Source organism: Eumetopias jubatus, unplaced genomic scaffold, assembly GCF_037043125.1.
Source record: "Eumetopias jubatus isolate StellerSeaLion01/CBP00866 unplaced genomic scaffold, mEumJub1_p1.0 scaffold_2, whole genome shotgun sequence".
NCBI classification, from domain to species: domain Eukaryota; kingdom Metazoa; phylum Chordata; class Mammalia; order Carnivora; family Otariidae; genus Eumetopias; species Eumetopias jubatus.
In genome coordinates this window covers 196,238,673-196,261,750 of record NW_028274808.1, presented here as the reverse complement: position 1 = coordinate 196,261,750, position 23,078 = coordinate 196,238,673, and the positions used below count along the sequence as shown (strand labels likewise).

The following is a 23,078-nucleotide window of genomic DNA, read 5'->3' as shown; positions in this document are numbered from 1 at the left end:
CAGTCCACGGCTCATGGCCATAAAAACTCGCCCATGGTGGGCCGACTGTCAGATGGAAGATGATCAGCCTTTTGAGAGCAGGTCATCTCTTGTGAAGTGTGTTAGGTTGCACGTCTTCTGTAGATTTTACCTTCTGAAAACACACCCCACTGACTTTCTAGGAGAATTACTCGCGCAGATAGCCAGCGTGTTCATCTTCCTTTGTTTGTTCACAGTTGTTGTTTCGGGGCAATCTTGTGATACCTCTGATACCTTTTTGATCCAACTCGTACGTCAGGAGTTATCAGATCTTGAAGCCCTTTCTGTTGGATTTTCAACCCCCACAGATTCTTTTTTTCCCCCTCCTTTCTTCATCCAACATTTATTCACTTCCAGAGATGAATAGGGCATAGATCCTGACCTCAGGGAACTCAGCTGAAGTCTAGTCGGGGGGGCCACAGGTAAATACTTCCAATGTTCTATGGAGAGTGCTAATGGGTATCTGTAAAATACTAAGGAAGGTGTTAGGGAAGGCTTCGTGGAGGAGGTGACATTTAAGTGGAACCTGGAAGGATGAACAGGGATTCTTCTGGTGGCATGGAGTTGGAATAAAGATAGCAGGCAGGAGAAGAGAAGTCACAGAGGCACAGAGCTGTGAAGATGATGTGTCCCTCATCTGCCCGAGGCTGTGATGCGCCCCACAGCATGGCTGAGCCCCCAGAACACTCGCTGGCTTTAGCCCCTGCATTTTGTCCCCCACCGTCCCACAGACTTTTCCAGTGACCTCTTGTTTGCTCCCAGGACCCTCTCCCTGCCCTCCTCCCCATGTCATTCAGTGATACCAAGACTAAGAAATCGACCCTAGTTTTAGATCTTTACAGGGCAATAAGACTTTCATTTTACTATGATTTCCATGTTAGACTTGACACTGGAATGGCCTTTCTCCTTTTAGAAGTAAGAGGCATTCTCTTTGGATACACACATGCAGGTGCTTCTTTTAAAATGAGCGCTATGTGTAGAAGCATTCAGAATTGAAAGCATACAAGTACTCAACCTCTAAAATTTTGAAAACATAAGGGCCATATCAGAATCATATGAAATATACTATCTTTGGCAGTTTATTCTCAAAAATAGGACTAAGCACAACAGTGAACAGATCACAGCTTGGCCAGGAATCTTTACAAAGATGGTGGTGGTCATGTGATTAAACTGTCGCATCGTTCGTGATGAAGACAGCCCTATCATATAATGCTCTTTGGGACTTAAGGGTATCTATTTAGATAAGTCAGAGACCTATTGAAATTTTTTTCTTATTGATTTCTTGTGATTTTTGTGTGTGTGCATTTATTTTAGGAATCTAATAGAATTTCAGGGCTGTCAAATACCTATAGAAATCTTACTGCTCATTTATGCATTTGAAATATTATTTTGTTCATTATACTCACGTTAAGCATTGAGTTATACTGATATTGTTAAGTCAGTAATTAATACCTCTTAATTTACCAAGAATTCCATTTAATACTGAAAAAGCTTCAGTTTGTTTTAATAAATTTAAAGAAATTTGCCATTACAGAATATAAGAAATTGGGATCGCATTTGTTATACTTGAAGTGAAACCCCTTCTAATTGTTTTTTGAGGTGCACCGTACCAATTGCACCATTGTATCCTGGTAGACTACAGCCAACTAGAGGTGCAGGTGGGAGGCAGTGGGGGGTGGGCGGTGGATCTAGCCTATGTGCTAGATTCCTTTGGACTTGCTAAAACTTTTTACAGAAAACTTTATGACTCTTAAAAAAAAACCCTGTTAACCTACTTTGAATGTTTGTGTCCCACCCCCCCTCCCCACCCAATGCATATATTGAAGCCCTAATTGCCAGTGTGATAGTGGGAAGAGGTGGGGCCAGTGGGAGGTGATCAGGCCATGAATGAGATTAATGACCTTATAAGAAGAGACACAGGAGAGGTGACACCTCTCCACCACGGCAGCTCTATGCAGACTGGGAAAAGGGTTCTCACCATACCCCCGATCTCCTGGCACCTTGATCTAGGACTTCCCAACCTCCAGAACTGTGAGACTGTGTTGTCCTGTAAGCCACCCAGCCTGTGGGATTTTGTTGCAGCAGCTTAAACTAAGACAAGGTGTATTAGTTTCTTCTTGCTGCTGTAACAAGTCACCATAAATCCAGTGGCTTAAAACAACAAAAATTTATTATCTTATGGTCTTGTGGGCAGAAGTCCAAAATGGGACTTCCTAGGCTGAAATCAAAGCGTTGGCAGGGCTGTGTTGTTTTCTGGGGAGACGGTAGGGGAGAATCCATTTCCTCACCTTTCCCAACTTGTAGAGGCTGACCCCGTTCCTTGGCTCCTCCCCTCCGTCTTCAAAGCAGGCAACGTTGGATTGAGTCCTTCTCCCATTGCATCACGCTGCCTCTGTCTTCTGCCTCCCTCTTCCACATTTAAGGGCCCTTGTGATTATGCAGGGCCTACCTACCTAGATAATCTCCCTATTCTAAGGTGGACTGATGAGCAACCTTAATTCCATCTGCTACGTTAATTCTCCTTTGCCCTGTCACATAATATATTCACAGGTTCCAGGGATTATATGCTGTGAGGGTGGCATGACTCTGCCTACAACAGTCAATATAATCTTTTGGGGATTATTTAATACCCACTGTTTATTCAACATGTAGTGAAAGTTTTTGAGGCTCTGCTTTTCTCCAAGAACAGGAAAGAAACGACCCTTCGCCTTCTAGGAGCTGGCCATCTGGTGAAGGGAAGTCAGTCTAAAACGAGTCGTTGTGGCCCTCTTGAGGGAAGGGTGCTGAAATGCGTCTATGGGCCACATTCTGTGGGCGAGTGGGCTCTGGCTGTGCCTGGGAATGCAGAGTAGGGAAGAAACGAGTGTCTTGAAAGAGGAGGAGAAGTTGGCGAAGGAGGTCGGTCGGTAGGGTATTCCAGGAAAAGGGAGAACCATCTGGATGTGCGTGTTGGGAAGCCCTGGGACTTGGAGCCTGGAACCTGGTGGGGAGTGTGGCAGGGACTGAGGCCACACAGGACTCTTGGAGCTGGACTCTGAAGGGCCTTGAGTGCTTTATGGGAGTTAGGACTTGACCCCCCATTGTTTAGGCCCAGAGGTGACGGTTGGCTGCCCTTTGGCAAATCAGCTGCAGAGCTGCTTCCTTTGGCTGCAGCATTTTTTAAACCCAGAGTTCACCACTGCCAAATGTACTACAGCCGTCCACTTCCCTTGCTTTACTCCTGTGTGCTGTTTACCTGGCCCCTTGTAGGTAGGGGCTGGGGAAGGGGATAGAAACCATTGAAAGTTTAAAACAGGAGAGTAACGATCAAATCGTATATGTGGTGCAGTAAACACCTTGTTTGTACTTCTCTTAAATGTTTTCCCCACAGTCTTAAAAGTCAGATTTTATAATGCATTTAAGTAGAAAATAGGAATAAGGATATAAGGAAGGCAGCTATGTTGTACAGGAAAACATGCTGAACTTGAACTCAGACCGTCCTGAGTTTACCTTTAAGCTCTGCCACGCGGTACGTGTGTCACCTTGGATGAATCACCTAGCTTCTGTGAGGCTCATTTTCCTAAACTGGTTAATATTAGAGAGCACTTTTGTCTGTGCCCACAACAGGGCTGTAGGGGAGAGAACAAAGTCGTGCTAGTGAACGTAACCTCACAGGGCCAGGGATGTCAGGCAGGCTCTCAACCCTTGTTTGTTACCTGGTAAATAAGTGAACGTTATGGCCGTACTTCATTTTTAGTTTGAGTCCTGCTCTTCAAATGCCTGAAGGTACTTTTCTGAACCATATTTATTATTTATCTAGACTTTGTGGGAAATTTAACTGAACCCCTATTGACCTATCTGCAGCCAAACACTGAATGTTTCCTTTGTGATAAATACTGTCTTTGTATTTAGACATATATTCGTTCCACAGATACTTAGTGACTACCCTCTGTGCGCCGTGTTGTGCTTAGAACTGCGGGGAAGCAGCCCAGCCCCTGCTTACATGGTTCATAATCCCATTGATGGAGAAGCCAGAGGACGGGGCCATGTGTAACTTCGTGCCACGTGGGTGGTATGCAGAAGTGCTTTTAAGTTGAGAGCAAAGTGAAAATTAGCCTGAGTTGGCCTTGACAGAAAAACTTTCATGGAAAAGATGAAAGTTCAGCGGACCCTTCAAGGCTGGTGTTATGTATGTTTGGAATAAGTACAAAGGGCATTAGGAGGAAGCTAGTGTGAGCAGTGGTCAAAGGACAGAGCAGGCCACCGGCTTAGTTAATTATTCTTTCCTTCTGGAAACACTTTTGTCTTTGTCAACCCTGGTTGTAGGTTTCTTCCTACCTCTTTTTATTTTATTTTACTTATTTTTTAATCCTTAGCTCCACATGCTGACATGTGGCAGGTGCTTTAGGGTAGGGTTTTAGTATACTAGATACCAGCCATCACAAATAGAGTCCTTTGTATCTTTGTGCCATTTTTGTTCATCTGGGGAAGTAGGCCATCGGGAAGATGGAGGTTTGCTGTGTTGGGTGGGATCCAGTGTTGCCCCTGAAGCTTTTACCTCTGTTGCTCTGTGGAGCCCTGTCTATAAACTTGGTATCTCCAGCCTTAGAGTCCATCCCCAGGATACTCGGAAGAAGGAGTATTTGTCTATAAAATTTTAGATATCAGACACATAAGGAAAGGAATTGGCCTTTATTGAGCACATGCTATATAGTTACTGGACACGCATTATCTCATTTAATCTTGGAGTTCCTTAGAGATCATCTCTTCCTAACATCTTGGATCATATCACAACTCTTATAGGAAGAGGGAACTGTCAATGAGAGACCAAGGCCCAGGAATGTGGGTGACTTTGGGAAAGTTAACCAACAAGTTAGTGATGACAGATGATCCCTGAACAACATGGGTGTGGATTGTGTGGGCCCACTTATATGTGGATTTTATTTTGATAAATGCAGTACAGTCCTATAAATGGATTTTTCTCTTCCTTATGATTTTCTTAGTAACATTTTTTTTCCTCTAGCTTTATTATAAGAATACAGTATATGATACATATACAAAATACGTGCTGACTGACTTCTGGTCAACAGGCTACTAATAGTTAAGTTTTTGGGGAGTCCAAAGTTATATAAGGATTTTCAACTGTGGGGGTGTTGGTGCCCCTCAACCCCTCATTGTTCAAGGCTCAACTATATATGAGAATCCAAAACAAAAGTTGTCCAGTTTGTAGCTTCAAAATTTGTCTACAACCTGCATTCCATCCTCTGATAATTTAAAATGTATTGCAGGTGAGTGTTACGTATCTATCCATATAACTCTTTGCTTTCTTTTGATTCTAGATTTCACACATTGGCAAACTGAGAGATTTTCTTTTGGAACACAGGAAAGATTATATTAATGCTTATAGGTAAGTGCATATTTTTTACCGTGGCTTTGGTGACTGAATTCTTTCCCACATCTGTATTTCTATTGAGCCTCTTATCCTTACTTTTTACTAACTCAGAGTTGTCCTGGGGAGGATCAGTTTGGTGGTGGTATATGCAGAGCAGGCAGAAGCTCCTGTACCCTGCAGGGTAGGCTCTGCTAGCCCGCATGCCCTTGGGGTGACGATATCCCCACAGTGTGATCTTCTCTGCTGATGCTCCCACATGTTTGTATCTCTCTATGTACCACAGACGTTATGAAACACGTAGACACGAATGAGACACAGTGTCTCAGTATGTGTTTATTGAACAAAGGATGGAACGATGCAAGTCATGTAAACACGCATGACAAGAACTCTTGCATCTAGAGAAGGTTTGGTTAGGTTGCTTTTTCAAAAGAGAAAAGCATTTTGATTGAGACTTCCAAAATGGGTTCTGGAATAGACGCCAGCTCTCAGCAGATGCAGGAGCATCACAGGGCAGATACTTTGTCCCCTGTGCTTCCCTGAGGTTTTGCACCTGGTAATGGTGTGGCCTGTCTACCATAGGACTGCACTTCAAGTGTCCTGTGTGAATTAATGAATGAGAAGGTTGGGTGGGACATAGGAAATGTCATCATCGGCAACTTTGTACTTCTAAGTGTATTTCATTGTATAATTTTGGAATGTAGTGAATTACTCTTAGGGCGTAGTACCAAGAAGACCTTATTTTTAAGTTCTCAGTTGAAGTGATAGCTCAACACTAGATGGCAGTGTGAATTTCATTTCCAGAGGTGTACATGGATATCAAGTACTAATTTTATACTCTATAAAAATGGAAGCTGTAGTCATTTTGGGAAGCTTAACAAAACTTGCATAAACCTCTCTGTCCAGCTCCTTTTTCTGGAGTACCCGACAACTTAGGTTACATAAGTGTTTGTAGAGGCCTTTCATGGAAATCCATTGTTCACTTCCCTTTGCCTTGAAAAGGCATCTAACAAGGCGAAGGTTTTAAATGTTGGTTTAGTTCAGGCCACCCCACTCCCTTATTGGCCTTGTGAATCTGAGAAAGTCAATCTGTAAAACCCAATGTCGTCTCTAAACCAGGGGTCAACAAATGACCACCTGGAGGCCAAGTCCACCCTGCTGCCTGTTTTTGTACAGCCTGTGAACTAAGAATAGTTTTTAAACAGCCAGGGGAAAAGAACAAGATTTCACTACATATGAAAATTAAATGAAATTCACATTTGAGTGTCCCTAAATAAAGTTTATTGGAACACCACCAAGCCCATTCATTTACGTGTTATCTTTGGCTGCTTTTGCACTACGACAGCAGAATTAAATGACTGTGACAGACTACATCGCCTGCAAAGTTGAATGTATTTACTGTCTGGCCCTTTTCAAAAAAAGCTTGTGGAGTCCTCCTCTAAACAGAGGGGCTGATAATCTCTCCCTGGCTAGTTGAGAGATTCACATAAGACAGTATCATTGAAATGCAACGCATTTTTTCCTTGCATTTATAAGATTATTGTATAAGGGTGCTGTTCTGGAACTTTGAAGTAGTTTTAAACTTGTGATTAGAATAGTGATATTAAGGCATTTATTTCTCCTCAGCTCCCACACACTGTGTGTCCGTGTTTGCAGACCACTCCGTATCCACTCCCTGATGTCACCCAGGATAGCCGGCCGCTGGCCAGGACTTCCTCTTTCCCAGCTACCGGCAGCGGATGCTCAGACTGATGCCCGGGGTCTCCAGGGATCGGTCCTTCCTGCTCTGCCTCTTACTGGTTGTGTGGCTTGAGCATCGGATAGAACTCTAGTTCCTGAGGCTTTCTTATTTCTTAGTCTTGACGAATCCATCACCTTATTATGGAAGCTCAGTCTTTTACTCCTTTTCCCAGTGGCAGCCGTTCATTGCTAATTCATGCATTCTGTGTTCCACTCCTGCCCCTGTTATGGTCCTTTTGACAGAGCAGGGGCTTGGGGGGGGGGTCAGTGACACCTAGGTTCAGCCCCACTTCTGCCACGTATTAGTCATGTGAGTGTCTAGAGCTCACTTCCCGTCTCGTGCTTGTTTTCTTTTTTCAATGTGGATGATGCTCTTCTGAGGATGAGAAGAGATGTGTGCAAGTTCCTGACACAGAGAAGTCCTGTGGTGAAGGGTAACTGGACTGGAACCCCGTGTGACCTATGATGAAGTTATAAGGGTGGGCAGTTAGAAAAGAACACACCTGTCCTTCCTGCCAGAGAGAGGTGGGAGGGAGGGAGGGAGGAAGGGAGAGAGTTGGGATGCAGGGGTCAGGTCAGCATGAGGGAGATGGATGAGTGATCAGCTTGATCACTGGTGAAATCTAGGGTGGCAGGCAGAGCTTGGGTCTGAGAGTGGGTGGCCTTACTGAAGGCTCTGGAATTAGACAGACTCACTCAGCCGTTCCTGCCACTGAACAGTCGCAGTCCCTGCAGCACAGAGATCGGGGGCAGCCCCCTTTCTGGCATATGAGAGAGAGGAGGACAGCAGGGCTTCTGTTGTCTATAAGCAAGCAGATCCCAAAGAGGAGAGAGCAAGGGGCCATGGCTAGGTGCATGTGCATGTCCCTCTCTGTGCCTGGTTCCGTCTGCCAGCTTACCGATCAGAGAAGTCCCCCTTCTCCCCTGCCAGGAGGCTGAGGAAGGCACTTGGGGTCACACCAGGGGAGCTGATTCACGCAGAAACATGAGGACTAGGGAGCAGGCATCTCCTCAGTGACCTGCGTTCTCTCCGGATCAAGATGGGCTGCCCTTCTTGGTTCCCATCAAGTTCCCCTCCGGCCGGTAGTGGATGGTCTGCAGCCTGCCTGTTTACCGCTCCTGCTTCCCAGTGCAGTGTGCTGGCCTTGGCCGGGAACATTTTGGATGGAGTATGAGTGCGGAATTGAAAGAAAAATTGCCTTCAGACCCATAAAGCTATGTTAGTTTGACATAATTAGGAAGCTGTAATTTTTTCCATAATGTAGAGCTCAGACTTTATTGACCCATTTAATTTTTTTTAGTAATGACATTTTACTAGAGCAGAACAGCATGCAATGGAGGTAGCCTCTGGCTGGATCTCTTGAATGATTTTAATTAAAAATAATGTCTCCCCTTCTGGTGGATGTACCTTTCTGCAATGTCTTGGCAACAAAACAATACCACTTGGGGGAAAACTTCTTTGGTTTCTGTTTTTACTAATAGAATAACCATACTGTCGATTTCCAGCTTAAAAGGTTAACGTATAATGTTCCTAAAGGAACATCACCTTTTAATTGAGTGATCAGTTTTATCAAATTAACCTTTAGACCTTTTCAGTTTCACTGAGCTGAGTTTCCATTAAATCAAAATATAGAGTAGGAGGATGTTAATCTAATGTTCTTGGAATTAGTCATTTATAGGTCTGTTCCGCCCACAGGGTGCATGTTCACTTGGAAGTGAGTACCTTTCTTGTTTACTTTTCCCTGACCCCTCTCGCCTCCATTTCTGATGAGACCATTTCTGTTAGGGAGGAGCCCAAGGCTGGAGGCCCCCCCCTTCTCCTTGCTCTCTCTCCCCTGCTCTGACTGGGTGGGGGAGGTGGGGAGGAGAGACGGAGCAGGCACCTTATGTGGGGCACATTGTGTTAGCATTACCTAACATTACCATGTGCAGTCAAACTAGGTAAGCAGACGAGATGCTAGGGAGTATTGGGATAGGGGAACAGCCATCTGTCATTCTTCCAAGTTCCACTGAGGGTAGGGCCATCTATTTTCCAAGAACCCAGGAGCTTCCTTCTGTCCTTCTCACTCTCCCCCAGAAAATGAGGAGCTGGAGTTGGGGAATAGGAGGGTACCATACCCAGAGAGGAGGGCAGACTTACCCGGTGGCTGGGACCGAGAACCCTGAGCTCACTCCTCCCTTTTCTCTTGGGAGGGGCCTGTCATCAGGATGGAGGCAGTGGCTTTTCCAGGGAAGGCTCTGGAAGAGCTCTGCGGGGGTGCCTGTAGGTCTTGGGGGTGGGATAAAGTCAACTGGGGAGAGGCCTCCTAAGGAGCACAGTTGCAGCTGTATATCAGGCCTGTTCTGCATGCACGGAGTCAGGCCGTTCAAAAAGTGTTTGATTACAGTGTACTGATTTATCAGCCTGCCAAATCCTAAGCATTGCTCTTGATGATGGGGATATGGCAGTGAATAGACAAAAATCCTTGCCTTTGTGCAACTTACATTTTTTGTGGGGGAAGACAGACAAGAAACAAAATTAAAAAGTAAAACTATGTGGGGCACCTGGGTGACTCAGTCGTTAAGCATCTGCCGTCAGCTCAGGTCATTAACTCAGGGTCCTGGGATCGAGCCCCGCATCAGGCTCCCTGCTCAGCGGGAAGCCTGCTTCTCCCTCTCCCACTCCCCCTGCTTGTGTTCTCTCTCTCTGTCAAAAAAATAAATAAAATCCTAAAAAAAAAAAAAACAAGTAAAACTGTAGAATGTTAGGAGGAGGGGGAGGGGAAAGTGGCTACCACATGTCAGGAAACAGTCTTATAAAGGTAGGTTAGGGAAGACCTCATTAAGAGGGGGACATTCAGTAAACACCTAAAAGAAGTAAGGGATCAGTTTAGATAGATATCTGGGGAAAGAACGTTCCAGAAGAAGGCAGCTGGCGAGCATAAAGATCCTGATGTAGGAGCGTGTTTGGAACATCGCAGGAGCAACAAGGGGGCTGGTGTGACTGGGGCGGGACGGAGTGGGGATAGGTGAAGATGAGCTCAGAGAGACAGCAGGAGCCCGATCTTAGAGGTTTTGCAAGAACCTTGGTTTTTATTGCTCGGTAGGAAGCCACTGGAGGGTCTTGTATGGAGGAGTGATAGGACTTACTTTGTAACAGGATCAGTATGGCTGGTAGGTTAGGTTAGGCTGGGCAGCAGACATGCTGGGAGACTGCAGTTAAGTCCCGGTGAGGGATGTCAGTGCCGTGGACCAGAGACGTAGCTGCGGGTGGGATAACAAGAGGTCAGATTCTGGAAGTATTCTGAAGGTAGGGCTAAAGAGATTTGTTGATGGATTAGACGGGAGCTGGGAGAGAAAAAAGGGTTGGGAGGACTTGAGGTGTGGGACCTGAGCGGCTGGAAGGAACGGAAGTTTGAGGAGAGCAGGCCGGCGCTCAGCGTGGGGCGTGTTCACAAGGCGAATTTGACATCTGGATGGAGGTGTTGAGCAGGCAGTTAGATATTTGGGTCTCAAGTCCCAGGAGAGGTTCAGGCTGAGATAGAAGTTTGAGACTTGTAGGCATAAAACTGGTATTTGTGCTGCTAAAGCCACAAGACCAGACTGACTCACCCAGCGAGCAGTGTTGCCAGCGAAGAGATTCAGGGACTGAGCCATTTAAGTGTTTGGGGGAGCTAGGAGTGTCCACAAAAAGCCTGAAAATGAGCAGCGGGTGCGAGAGGAGGAAATCAGAAGAGTGGAGTTGTGGAGGGCAGAGGAAGGGCACAGGTCAGGGAGGGGACACCATCGGCTCCATCCACTGTGTGCCAGGTGACCGGGTAAGGGCTGAGCCAGCGTGGGGGCCACTAGTGCCCCTGGGAGCGAGGACAGCGGTGGAGTGAGGAAGTGTAAAACCTGTTTGGATTGGGGTCAGGAAACGGTGGTCAGGCAAATGGAGACTGGGGTGCAAACTTGTTAGAGAAGTTTTACCCAAATAAAGGGAGAGATTAGCAGTAGCTGGTAGGAGACATGGAGTTGAGAGGTTTTGTTTTGTTTTGTTCGAGTTAGGAGAAATAACCCAGTGTTTGCTGGGAAAGGTCCAGTAGACAGGGAAAAAATGCTCTGAGTGACTAATAAATACATGTAGTGTTCACTGTGCGCCAGCCTCTCTGGGCACCTCGTACACACCGTGCTTCTTTAAAGGTCGATGGTTCAGGGGAGACAAGGAGCATGTGGGGGCCCACGTGGTGCCTTTGGTGGGAGGTGGGCCTTCACCCATGGGAGGCAGAGAGAAGGCAGGGCTTACGGGCCCAGAGGAAGATGGGAGAGAGCGGGGGGCGGGGGCCATGCTCAGAAGGCAGGAAGCTGTTACTCCCCACCCTGAGGACGGGCACGAGGAGCGGGCAGTTGGAGGAGCACGGAGAAGAGAAGGAACAGCCAGCCAGGAGCGTGGGAAGGTACGTGCAGCGGGGACATGCAGCACACTTGCTGAGCGCCGTTCGGGGACCACCTGAGTCGAGTCATCATGATAAAGCCAATATTTTGATCTCTGTCCCTCCGATTCCCACTTGTTCCTAAACTCAGCTAAAGAGTGAGTGGTTAGCTGTTGGTCCTCTGTCCGCCACTGCTCCCCTGCGTCTCTGGCTCTGACTCCAACAGTTCCGCTCCTGTGGCTTCCCACTCCTCCCCTCTCCTCCCCATCCCCCTCCCCTCCCCATCCTCCCCTCCCCCTCCCCTCCCCCATCCTCTCCTCCTCCCCCTCCCCTCCCCCATCCTCTCCTCCTCCCCCCTCCCCTCCCGTCCCCTCCCCTCCTCCCCCCTCCCCCCCCTCCTTCCTGGAGCCAGACTTGGCCGAGTGGCCCCCTAGAGATTAGGATTAAAATGGTCAGATCAGTTCAACAAGATCCACGCAAGCATTTTTTGAGTGCCCTTCACGTGAAAGCAGTCTGTTCCTGGGGTTTTAGATGGCACCGCCATCTTCCTCTCTTTCAGTTTGTTAGGCCGTGGTTCGTAGTCTCCGGCCTGCCTCAGTCTGTGGCCACCGCACTGAATGTCACAGTGACTCCCCTTTCTCCTTCATAGATCCTAGAACTTCAGAAAGCCATCCTTTGTTACTTAAAATCTCCTTTACTTTCTCCAGATTTTATCACCAAATGGTTCTAAGAGTCCATTTGCCCTGGTTTCGTTTTTCAAAACAAAGTGTCAGTCATGGAACATTTGGTCTCCAGGGCATTACTTCCGTCCTTTTACCCTGCGTTGTAAGGATAAGCGTTAGTCGTGGTTTCTCTCTTTCATATTTCCAGTTCATTTTCTCTTCCTTCTGTGTTCCTTGTTTCTACCAACGTCTGCTGCTCGTCCAGGCCCCAGGCCCCAGGCCCCAGGATCTGATGATGCTGTGCTGTTCCTGACAGTTTTACCTCTCAGATCGGTCTCCTCTTTCCAGGCCCTGCCACCACCCACACGCTGCCATTGCTCCTTTCTTAAATTTCAATCCAACAGAAATGCACTGGCACCTCCGTCTTACACAGCGCTAGGGAGACAGGGGTGAATAAGGCAGGCTTCTCTGCCTCGTTTTGGTAACCCATTACCTGATCTTTCCCCCTCTCCTCCATCTAACGAGATATTGCCGTATTCATCTTCATCAGGCCCAGCCCTTCTACTGGCTACAGAATGAAACTCCTTCCACCAGCACTGGAGGCCCCCCGAGATCTCATTGCTCCACCTGTCCTGTGCTCTGGCCAGATTGAACCACTGGCTGTTCTCCTGATCAGCTCGCTCTCTCCTGATTCCATTCTGTTACTTCCTGAGAGTGTCCACTCTTGTCTCCGCATGGCCGCATCCTGCCTTTCAAGATTTGGTTCGTAGATCACCTTCCTCTCCATCAACTAGTGGGGAAAAAAAGCATCCTCTCTCCTGAACTCTGTTCCCTTTTGTGACATAAGAGGTCCCCTGGGTTGTGGTTAAGAGCATAGACTCCAGAGCCAGGTTGCTTTAGTTTGAATTATAGCTCGGCTGATTACTAGCTGTGTGACCTTGGCAAGTTACTTAACCTCTCTGTGCCTCAGTTGCTTCCTATATAAAATGAGACTTGTAATACCCACCTCATGGAGTTTTGAGAATTGAATGGGTGAATATATGTGAAGCGCTTAGCACAGTGAGTAGTGTTAATGCACAGAAACTTTATGTAACCATTAGCCATCGTGATGTAAAAGCATATACATAAGCCTGTGGGTGTTACCTGTTGTGATGTGTTTATCGAGAGCAAGGTCTATATTTGTTCATATCTGTAGCCCAAACATTAACAGGGTAATCCGTGCTGTCTGTTGGGCATATACTGTGAACAGGGTCCTGTACTTGCCCCTATGTAATATTTATAGCAAAAATAAGATTTTAGCCTTTAACTTTTGTCCGTACCTTTTCAGTAACCTTTGAAACAGAATACAAAATCATTTACGATGGGTGCCTGGGTGTCTCAGTTGGTTAAGTGTCTGACTCTTGATTTCTGCTCGGGTCATGATCTCAGGGTCATGAGACTGAGCCCTGCGTCGGGCTCCAAGTTCAGTGGCAGGTCTGCTCGGGATTCTCTCTCTCCCTCTGCCCACCCTCCTCCCCCTGCACATGTGTGCATGCACTCTCTCTCTCTAAAAAAATCTTTAAAAAAAATCATTTACACTGTTCTCTTTCTTCTCTGTCCTCAGGAAGCATCTAACTGCATATTAAAGTAATAGGCACGGTGTCAATGGTATTTTGTAATTTTGAACTTGCCCCTTTATGCTGATCAACCAAATAATTAAAAAAAAAAAATCCTCCTTTGAATTTCTGAACCAGTAAATACATTTACTACCCATTTTTTTCCTCCTTTTTCCTTGAAGTAAATTGACTAATCCAGACCTATACCTAACTTGGTCTCCTTTAATTGAATCTAATATTTTGGTAAATTGAGGTCTGTAATAAAATTATCCCTCTGTAACTCATAAAGGAAATAAAATTAAAGTTTGATGAATTTCTATATGCATGTCCTGTGAGAATAAGTTTTTTTGGAATTTATTTGCCAGATGGTCAACCTTTTCAAAGCAGTAATAATTTTGTTATTGTGATACTTAATTTGGGGCTATGTCACCAGCAAGCCTTCATTACTTTTGATGAATATGTTTCAAATGCCCATTATGTAGGTGGTGCTGTTTTTAAATTCTCACAGAAAAATAAGAGTTTGAACTCTCTTTCAAGTTGCTCCATCTCCTCATCTGTCATGTCTTCATGTGCCATCTTTGGCCGACACCTGAGCATCTGTCCTTCCACACCTGTGCCTGCCATGTTCGGGACCCTAGGCTCTCCTCTTTCCCTCCTCAGCCAGTCCTCGTCGCCTAGTACATCTTCCTTGGATCTGCTCTGCCTCCTCTCCACTGACCTGGCCTCGGCCCAGAGTCCCTTCGCCTCTTCCCTTAACTGTGACTGAGAGCACCCAGGTTCTGCTTCCACCCATCTGCCCCCATGCAAAATGCAGACTCTGTTTAACGTCCTCCAGTGGCTGTGTCAGCCGTCCCCGACTTCTGTACCTCGAGGGCTCCTCTCCAATTGATAGTGCAGTATTTGTATGATCGTTGTATTTTGGGGAAACCTATTGATACTGGAGAAATAGCTGTTGCAGATTCAGTACAATTTTAAATAAATATATATTTATCATAATAGCATCTACATTCCCTTGAAAACTAGAGTAACATATGCTAGACGTTCACTGTGGAGACGCTGACCGTGTGCGGGTGGCATGCTGCCCCTTGCAATGGTGCGAAGCCCCGAGAGCTCCACGGCCCGGATTCCCAGCGTGCCGGAAGCACCTGGTGCACTCCTGTTTTCCCTTTCACACTCAGGATGATCCTTGTGCAGACCATATAGCGAACGGTCATTCCAACAGTGACCTGCAGAGGGGCATTTGTAGTAAGGTCTTTTCCCACTGTCCTCTGTGGGGAGCATCTCCCTCTCTGCCTGCCTGGCACCTCCCCTGCACGCACTGACCTCTCTCCCCGTGAGTCCCCCTGTCCACTTGAAGACCAACACCGTCCAGACAGTTCCTTGTGCCCCGTGTTTCTGTGTTGGTGCCCCCATGGTTTGGTGCCTGCCCTCTGTGGGGATCAGAAATAAGCCTGGTTCCAACTGTGGACCCCCAACCCCTGCCACAGTGCCTGACATATGGGGGTCTAGTATAGAAGTGAATGAGTGGATGAATCGCAAGGATTAAATAAGTCAATGAAATACATGTAAGGCATTGAGAGTAAGTGTCTGGTGCAGGCTAAGTGCTCGGCTGCTGTTGGGGCCCCTGCTCTGTGCTGGGCACCACTTTAGACTTTGGGAAACAAAGGAAAAAGGACAGAGTCCCTGCTTTCCTGAAGCTTACGTGCTCCTGGGAGGAGCTTGACACCCGTATTTCAGGGAGGCCTGTAAGGAAAATGAGACCGGGTGAGAACAGATGGCGGTGGGGTAGCAGTGTGGTCTGGAGTACCCCAGCCCCCGCGTCACAAAGCAGAGTAGAAGGGGACTTTGGGTCTCAGAGACCGTAATGTCCTATCCGGCACAGGCACTTAATCAGCGATGGTGGCCCGTGCTGGGGACGAGCGCAGGGGCCGGTCAGGGAAGCTGGCTGTGATCGGAGATCCGAATGGGGAGGAAGCATGAGGACATCTGTTGGAAGAGCACCTGTTGGAAGACCTTCCAGGCTGCAGCAGTGTCAGGAGCACGTGGGGCTGACCCTGACAAAGCAGCCAGTGTCGTTGGCAGTGCGGGGCGGGAGGGTGAGTGTCAGGAAGTAGGTCACACGTGTCGGGTCGGGGCGATCGGGACTTTGTATTTTATTCTCGGTGAGGATGAGGGGCTGGCAGGGCTAGTAGATGGGAGCGGAATGAGTTGAGTCGGTACATTATCTGAGGTCCCTTTTAACTTGATATTTTGTGTTTCTGAATTTCAGTTACAATGTCCAAAGTGTTTAATTAGGCTCGTTGGCATCACTGTCAGTAATAGTGCTGCCACACCTGCCCAGGTCTTAGGAAGACGAGCAGGGCACTCTAACCGGAATAGCTTGAACTTCGGGCTGCTGCGTTAGTGTAGGTGAGCACCCTCACTAGCTCAGTAACTTTGGAGTTTTCTAACTTAATATTAGGGAAAGGGGCGCCTGGGTGGCTCAGATGGTTAAACGTCTGCCTTCGGCTCAGGTCATGATCCCAGGGTCCTGGGATCGAGTCCCGCATCGGGCTCCCTGCTCCTTGGGAGCCTGCTTCTCTCTCTCTCTCTCTCTCTCTCTCTCTCTCTCCCTCTGTCTCTCATGAATAAATAAATAAAATCTTTAAAAAAAAAAAAGAAAAAATATTAGGGAAAATGAAATGTCTCTAAGAGCTCTTTTATTGTGAGTCTTGAAGACTGTTTGTCAACATTGGAGAAAATGGCAGCCTGAAACAGCTTTCCACATACATCTCAAGCGCCTCCCGATAGTAGCCCCCCACGGTTCTCTGTGCGGCACCCAGGGTGTTCTCCTCACGTTTATCTAGTTCTGTCTTCGTGCGCCCTGAGAGCCTTCAGTGGCTGCCCTGTCGTTCTCACAGTCGAAGCCCACATCCGTGCTCAGGCCTGACCCCACTCCCTGCTCACGGCCTTTGTATCTTTTGGGTCTGCTATGCAGAGAGTTCTCCCACCTCCTAGCCCGGCCGGCTTCTCTAAATGTCATGTCAATAGGAAAGCTTTCCCTTCCCTTCACGCCCCATCCAGACAACATTTGTGGTCATTTGCTGCTGCTATAAAATTTTGTCCCACGCCCCACTTTTTTTTTTTTTTTTAGCCATGTCATGTCTGAATATGGAAGGATGACAGACACAGAGCGAGACCAGATAGACCAGGACGCGCAGACATTCATGAGGACCTGCTCTGAAGCAATTCAGCAGCTGAGAACTCAAGGTGAGGTGCTCTGAGAGGCGCGGCCAGCCCTCCGTGACTGTGAAGCCTCAGACAGGATCCACAGCATGCGCCCAGCTCAAGTTCTCTCCTGTGTTGCTATTCAGATTTTGGTTTCAAAACTTTAAAATTCCTCTTTTCTTGATCAGCTGTGAAAAGTCATGAAAAGGCCGTGATTCAAGTTAAACAGTGGGAGGAGGGAGGTGGGGAGGACCCCTCCACGCACAACCAGACATTTCCTAAGGGCCAGAGCCGACAGACTGTGTGTGCCCCTGTGCTCTGTGTGGCATTTAGCGGGTCGGTGGTCAACGGTGTGTGGACAGGGACGGGAGAGGGCGCTCTCAGCCATCTGCTTGGGTAGGAAGCTTCGGCAGCAGACCGTCACGCTGCAGAGGAGGGCTCTGGAGCCGTGGGTGCTTTGGTGTCCACCCCAGCTCCAGCGCATTCTACCCAGACGGCTTTGGGCAAGGCACTCAGTTGCCGTGCGCCTCAGTTTGTCTATAAAGTGGCGACAGTCACAGGGTGCATCTGTTAGGGCTGTTAGGAGAATTCAGGTGAGTTCAGCATGTACTTAGCGCCCTGGCTGTGGCACGAGGGCTGTTCGTATCACATAGTCTTCACTCCTGTCCCATTCTCACCAGGGCAGTGAGACAGCCTCCCCAGTCCTGTATCTTCCTTGACCCTTTCGTAATGTGCTTAGGCAGATCCAGGTTCCATTAAATTGCACAGACCTCCAAGTGGCCAGATGCTGCTGAGTTCTTGACACTGACTTGTCTTAGGAAGCTTCCGTCATCACGGCCCTCGGAGGGGGCCACTCGGAGTCTGACGGAAGCTATAGACGTTCTTGCCAGAGAAATACACATACTCACAGAATTTTGTGTACAGTCCCTCATGTGAATCTCAGGTTAGGCAGCCCAATAGGAAAAACATGATTCATGTACCCTACCCTTAAGGGCCTAAACATTCATTGAAATAACCTAGAAGTACATGATTGTGAATAAAACCAGCAACTAAGTACCAAGCCATGTGACCTTGGGCTTCTTACTGACTCTGAACCTTATTAGTTTCTCTGTGTGTAAACTAGGCCTCCAGATGGCCTTTTGCATTAGCAGTCATACATGTAAAGTACCATTGGAGTGCCTGCAGGTGGTAGGCACTCAGTCTCTCTGTAAATGGGAGCTGTCCTACCAAAATAAATGGCACAGACCTGAAGCAGATGTGATAGTTTGCAGAAGCCAGGCATCCTTAGGGCTAGGAGAGTCAGGGAAGGTTTCCTTGAGAAGGAAGGTTTGACTCTGTGTCTAAGGGGCCCTTGGAATGGGAGTAGCTGAGGGGCAAAGATGGAGCATTCCAAGCTGAAAAACAACCCAGACAGGCGGGGGGTAGTGTGGGGCTTGAGTTTGATTTAAACATGTTACTTGAAGCTCAGCTTGAGCATTGGATGCTGTTAATACAAACGGGGTCAGCTCTCAAGAAGTGGGGCGCATCCAGTACGATCCCTGTGCCCTGTAATAAACCATAAATTATTTGACTGTGGTTTTTCTACAGGTTTAATCTTTTCCTCTTGCAAAGCCCAATAAATCTTCCTCTTTTAAAAATGTAATGTCACTTGACACAGACTTGTTTTATCGCCGTAGTTTTATAAATACTTTCCGTAAAGAAACGGTTCTGAGGAAGCTGATGAGTGGTTGCCCTGTGAAACCGAGCACAGAGACCTGACTGCTGTCCGTTTGTGTTCCAGCGCACAAGGAGATGCCCTCCCAGCAAGTGAAGGAGCACAGGAGCGTGGTTCTGGATTTCATCGAAGATTACTTAAAAAGTATTTCACTTTATCTTAAAGGTCAAATGTGGCATTTCACCATAGACATGATGCAAAATTTAGCTTTGCTAGCTGAAGACTGTAGTGTCTCCTTGTACTTAATGACACCTTTGCCTGCGAAGCGGTTTTAAATGGTCTCTGTTCTGGTGTTTTCCCTACAACAGGAGTATGTAAACTTTACTCAGAACAGAGAGCCATCCGAGTTAAACGAGTGGTGGATAAGAAAAGACTGTAAGTATTGTCTCTGCTGGGGTTCCTTAATTAATAATAGCAATGATAGCAGCTAATGTTTGTAGAGTCCTTATGCTTTGCAACATAGAGTGCTTGGATTTCTTCACGAAATGCTATAGCTAGTACTTACGGAGCCCTGACTGCTGTGCCAGGCACTGTGCTAGATTCACAACCACCTACCCTGAGGGGCAGGTACCGTTCTTAACCTCATTTTCCAGATGGGGAGGCTGCCGCTCACGAAGCTGGGTAACTCCCCCAAGGTCCCACAGCCCGGAGGTGGCAGAGCTGTGCTTTGAGCCCAGGCTGTTTGTGGGTTCAGAATCCATGCTCAGGCCTGGCTTGTGTTAGCGACCCTGTGTGGCTGGCAGTTTTAGCCATCTTACGTCTTTCTCTTTGCCCCCGGCGCCTCTCCTTGCTGTCTCTCAAAGGATTTTCCTGAGGCAGGAGCTGGAGCACAGCAACCTCTGCTCCCCTGTGAGGCGTCCCTCGGCTCATCTGCAGCGTGCGCCTCCCTTCTAACAGAGCACTCGATGCCACATGCTGGTTTGCGGGTGAGGCCGTTAAAGCCCCAGGAGGTTAAAGGACTTGCACAAGGCCCCACAGCTAGGAAGCAGCAGAGCCAGACTTCAGTATCTCCCGTGGCACGTGTCTGTTCCCCAGCCTGTCCTCCCCGTCGGGGTGCACGCCAGCTTCTAGAGCACAGGGACTCAAAGCTGCTTCCCTTGCAGCTGCTCAGCCAGCCTGAGATAGGATTCTTCAAATGAACAGGAAGCGCTAGGTCCAGGCTTCACCTCTGGACCACTTCTGAACTGGCCTTGGAAAGATTTTAGGGCGTTCTTTCAAAAGGTAACAGGGCATACTCCCTGGGGACGAATTTTCTTAATTCTGATTGTGTCGAGACCCCCAGCACCAGTCCCGGGTTAGGTGGTGTGCTAGGAGGACTTGCGGAGCTTGAGGCTTGGATTTGTTACAGTGAAAAGGTGCAGAGCAAACGACGGAGGGAAATGGGTGGTGTGCAGAGGAAATCGTGAGCGGGCTTCCAAGAGTCCCCTCCAGTGGAGCCGCACAGGATCTGACTTGTGACAAGGTTTGAACGCCAGGGTAACGGGGCAGACTTCTCAAACAATGGGGTTTGTGTTAGGTGCAGGAAGAGGAGGGTCTGGGAAAGCGATGACAGAGGAAGAAAGCAGTCCCGGTTTGGGGAGGATTGCAGGTGGAGGGGCACCCAGAGCCGTCCTGGAGGAGAAAGGTGGGCCTCGTCACCGGTGACTTACCATCCACAAGGCGTGGTGGTCACTTGACCCCCCGCCCACCAGCGGGAGAGGTGCCCATTTCTGCTCCCTCGCCCAAGCGGACCCTGACACTTGAGACTTAGCGGGTACCCCAGGTAAAAGTGGGAAGAGGCTTTTGCTGCTGCCTCCTCACTTCCTGGTTCTCAGCAGAGGCTTCGACAAATTAAGATCAGTCAGATGGGAGTTGTTCTCATTTCGACAGTCGAGTACAGGCTCGTCTCCTGCCGCCTGGTTGGCCTGTGCCAATTACTTTGAGCAAAAGACCTTGAGGGAAGTAACTGTGTGACCCACACAGTGTAGTCCAGCCTCCTCCTGGTTCTTTCCTCACCTTGTCCCGGAAGACGACTGCCCGGAACATATATATAATTTCACCATTCCCTCGCTTCCCATGTCTTACAAAAGCTCAGCTTGATGGCGTGGCATTCAAGGCCCGCAGTGAGCAGATGGCAGCCGTCGTTTGTTACTCGGCACCTGTGGGTCTCTGCTCTGACCATACGTAACTTTGTGTTCCGAAGAGGCCTTGTTCTCTGAAGCCCTCATGCCTTAATCCTTGCTGATTTCTCTGCCCAGAATGCCCTTCATGTATCCCTGTACTTTCTGCCCCTCCTTGCCCTTTCCTCTGGCAAGCAAACTCCTGTTTGTCCTTCCAGCCCCAGTTAAGACGTTGCTTGCTCTGTAAAGACTTCCTGGCTTCTGTGGGCCGTGCTGGTGACGCCTTTCCGTGTGGGTTCCCTGCACACTGTCATGGTCGGTGTAACACCACGCGCTCCTGGAGGGCTGCAGTTGGACCCCCCGAGCCCATCATGCAGCACGTTGCCCGTCCTGGTCTGGGGAAGCCGCTCACTGAGGGCTGCTGAGTGAGTGAATGAATGGGTGCCTGAAGATAAGTTGACTATAAGAGTTTTTATTATCAAGTTGGATTTGTGGGTTCTTTGTTTTTGTACTATTTTGTTTTGATTGGTACTAGTTATTGATAAAAATTATTCTCATAAACCAGACTCAAGAAACCCAAGTGCTCCTGCTTTGTGGCTGGGTTGCTACTATCATGTTTCTTTTGTTTTTGACAGAAGTAAAGCATATTTGTTAGTGAAGGAATTGTCTGATTGTTTATTTTAAATCTTTCATAGTATAGGAAAAAAGGTACTCTCTGCTGGTATTTGTTTTCACGCAGTGGTGATAACACGCTGATCTCTCATAGCAAAGGGCGCTTATTCTAAAATGGGTGAAATGTTTTGCTCATTAAACCAGAAGTAGTCTCAGCTGATCTTTCCGCCGTTCTCTCTGTTTTCTTAGAAAGGTAGCGCCATTGTTAAGTGTGACTTTTTTCTCCCATCCCCGTAGCAACTGTACTATCTGAGTTGATAGTGGCACCTGCTGCCGGTTGTCTTCAGCTGGACATAAGGGCTGGGGAGAACTTTTACTGGGGTCTCATGTCTCTTCTTTCTCCTGCTCTAAGACCGTGAGTCCTTTGAAGGCAAGGTCACTGTGTCTTCCATCTCTGTGGTCCCAGCACCTTGATCAGAGAGTGCCACAAAGTAGGTGTTCAGTTAATGGTTCTTGAATGAAGGAAAGAATGAGGCATGGTCATTCATTCTTGGCTCAGGTCTACACAGTAAGAGCTTATAAGTTGGAAAGGTTGTGGGCCACCACTGGACACAACACTGGCACAAGTGGCCTTGTCATCCCAAAAGGGTTTGAAATATGCCCGTTATCCTCCTAACCACCTTAAAGCACTAATATTTTGGTTATAACTAAACTATCACATGCCCTCTTGGGAATATACTCTGAAAGCCATCTGAATTAATCAGAAACATTTTCCCTTTTCCAGAAAGTAATCCAGTTCTGTATTATTGGCTTTTCCTTGGGGAAGAGGTTTAAGGTGGCTGTCTAGAAACCAGAACAAACCTCTGTTATTCTTCTCTGCGAGTTGTCTGTGGAGGCACAATAGACTATATAGGAGTCCCGGAACAGATTTGAATAAAATATTAGGCCTGTCTCTTTAAAGTGCAATTTCTTTCTTATTCAGGGGTGGGTTGTCTGATCCTGTGTCTACCCATGATGACCTGGCTTTAAAGTTTGCTGGTTTGGGCCCGGATTTGAACACATTACTTTCACTAGTACAAAGATATTCTTAGAGTGGGAACTTTTGTCTATTTTCTCCTGTCTAAAGGGAGATTTGAGACGGATCAAACCTCCTGACTGAAAGATGGTGGTTTCTTCTCACATTGGGTGATATGAAACATTATGGAGGAAGGATGAGGCACCTTCTGCATTTATCCGTGTAGCTTGAAGTTAATTTCCAGAATATTAGCAGATCCTACTGTTAATTCTAATGAAGGATAACGTGAGAGTTTCCTAAGGTATCTGAGGGGATCCTGGTGACCTAAGTAAGTGTTACCCTAAAAACAGATTCCGTGGTCAAACAAGTCTGAAGAACATTGAGTGAACAGTTCTCCAGGTCTGTATGTTGCCGTATGCCTTGATTATGTTTTCCCAAGCCCTGCTCGCTGTGGAGCTCTTCACCCTTGAATCGCGGGCAAATGCACTTCAGGAAATACCGCCTGATCCCTTGGCTGGGTGCATGACCTTAAGTTTATTATTTACGCCCTTAAGTTGGTACAAAAGATCAAAATTTCACTACATTCCGTTTTTCCTCCTCCTCTTTGAGAAAAGGCACGAGTGCTCCTGCAACACATACTCTCCGGATACTTAGTTG

General features: G+C 47.5%; 1 protein-coding gene across 1 annotated transcript in view; it reads left to right on the top strand.

Moving 5' to 3' along the window:
- STX18 (syntaxin 18) overlaps positions 1–23,078 on the top strand; it is a 116,975-nt gene that overhangs the window by 65,094 nt on the left and 28,803 nt on the right. Inside the window, exons 2-5 of the mRNA XM_028087635.2 lie at positions 5,337–5,404; positions 16,908–17,023; positions 18,762–18,839; positions 19,004–19,070. Of these exons, the coding sequence (XP_027943436.1) occupies positions 5,337–5,404; positions 16,908–17,023; positions 18,762–18,839; positions 19,004–19,070 (329 nt within the window). The remainder of the gene's footprint in view (positions 1–5,336; positions 5,405–16,907; positions 17,024–18,761; positions 18,840–19,003; positions 19,071–23,078) is intronic.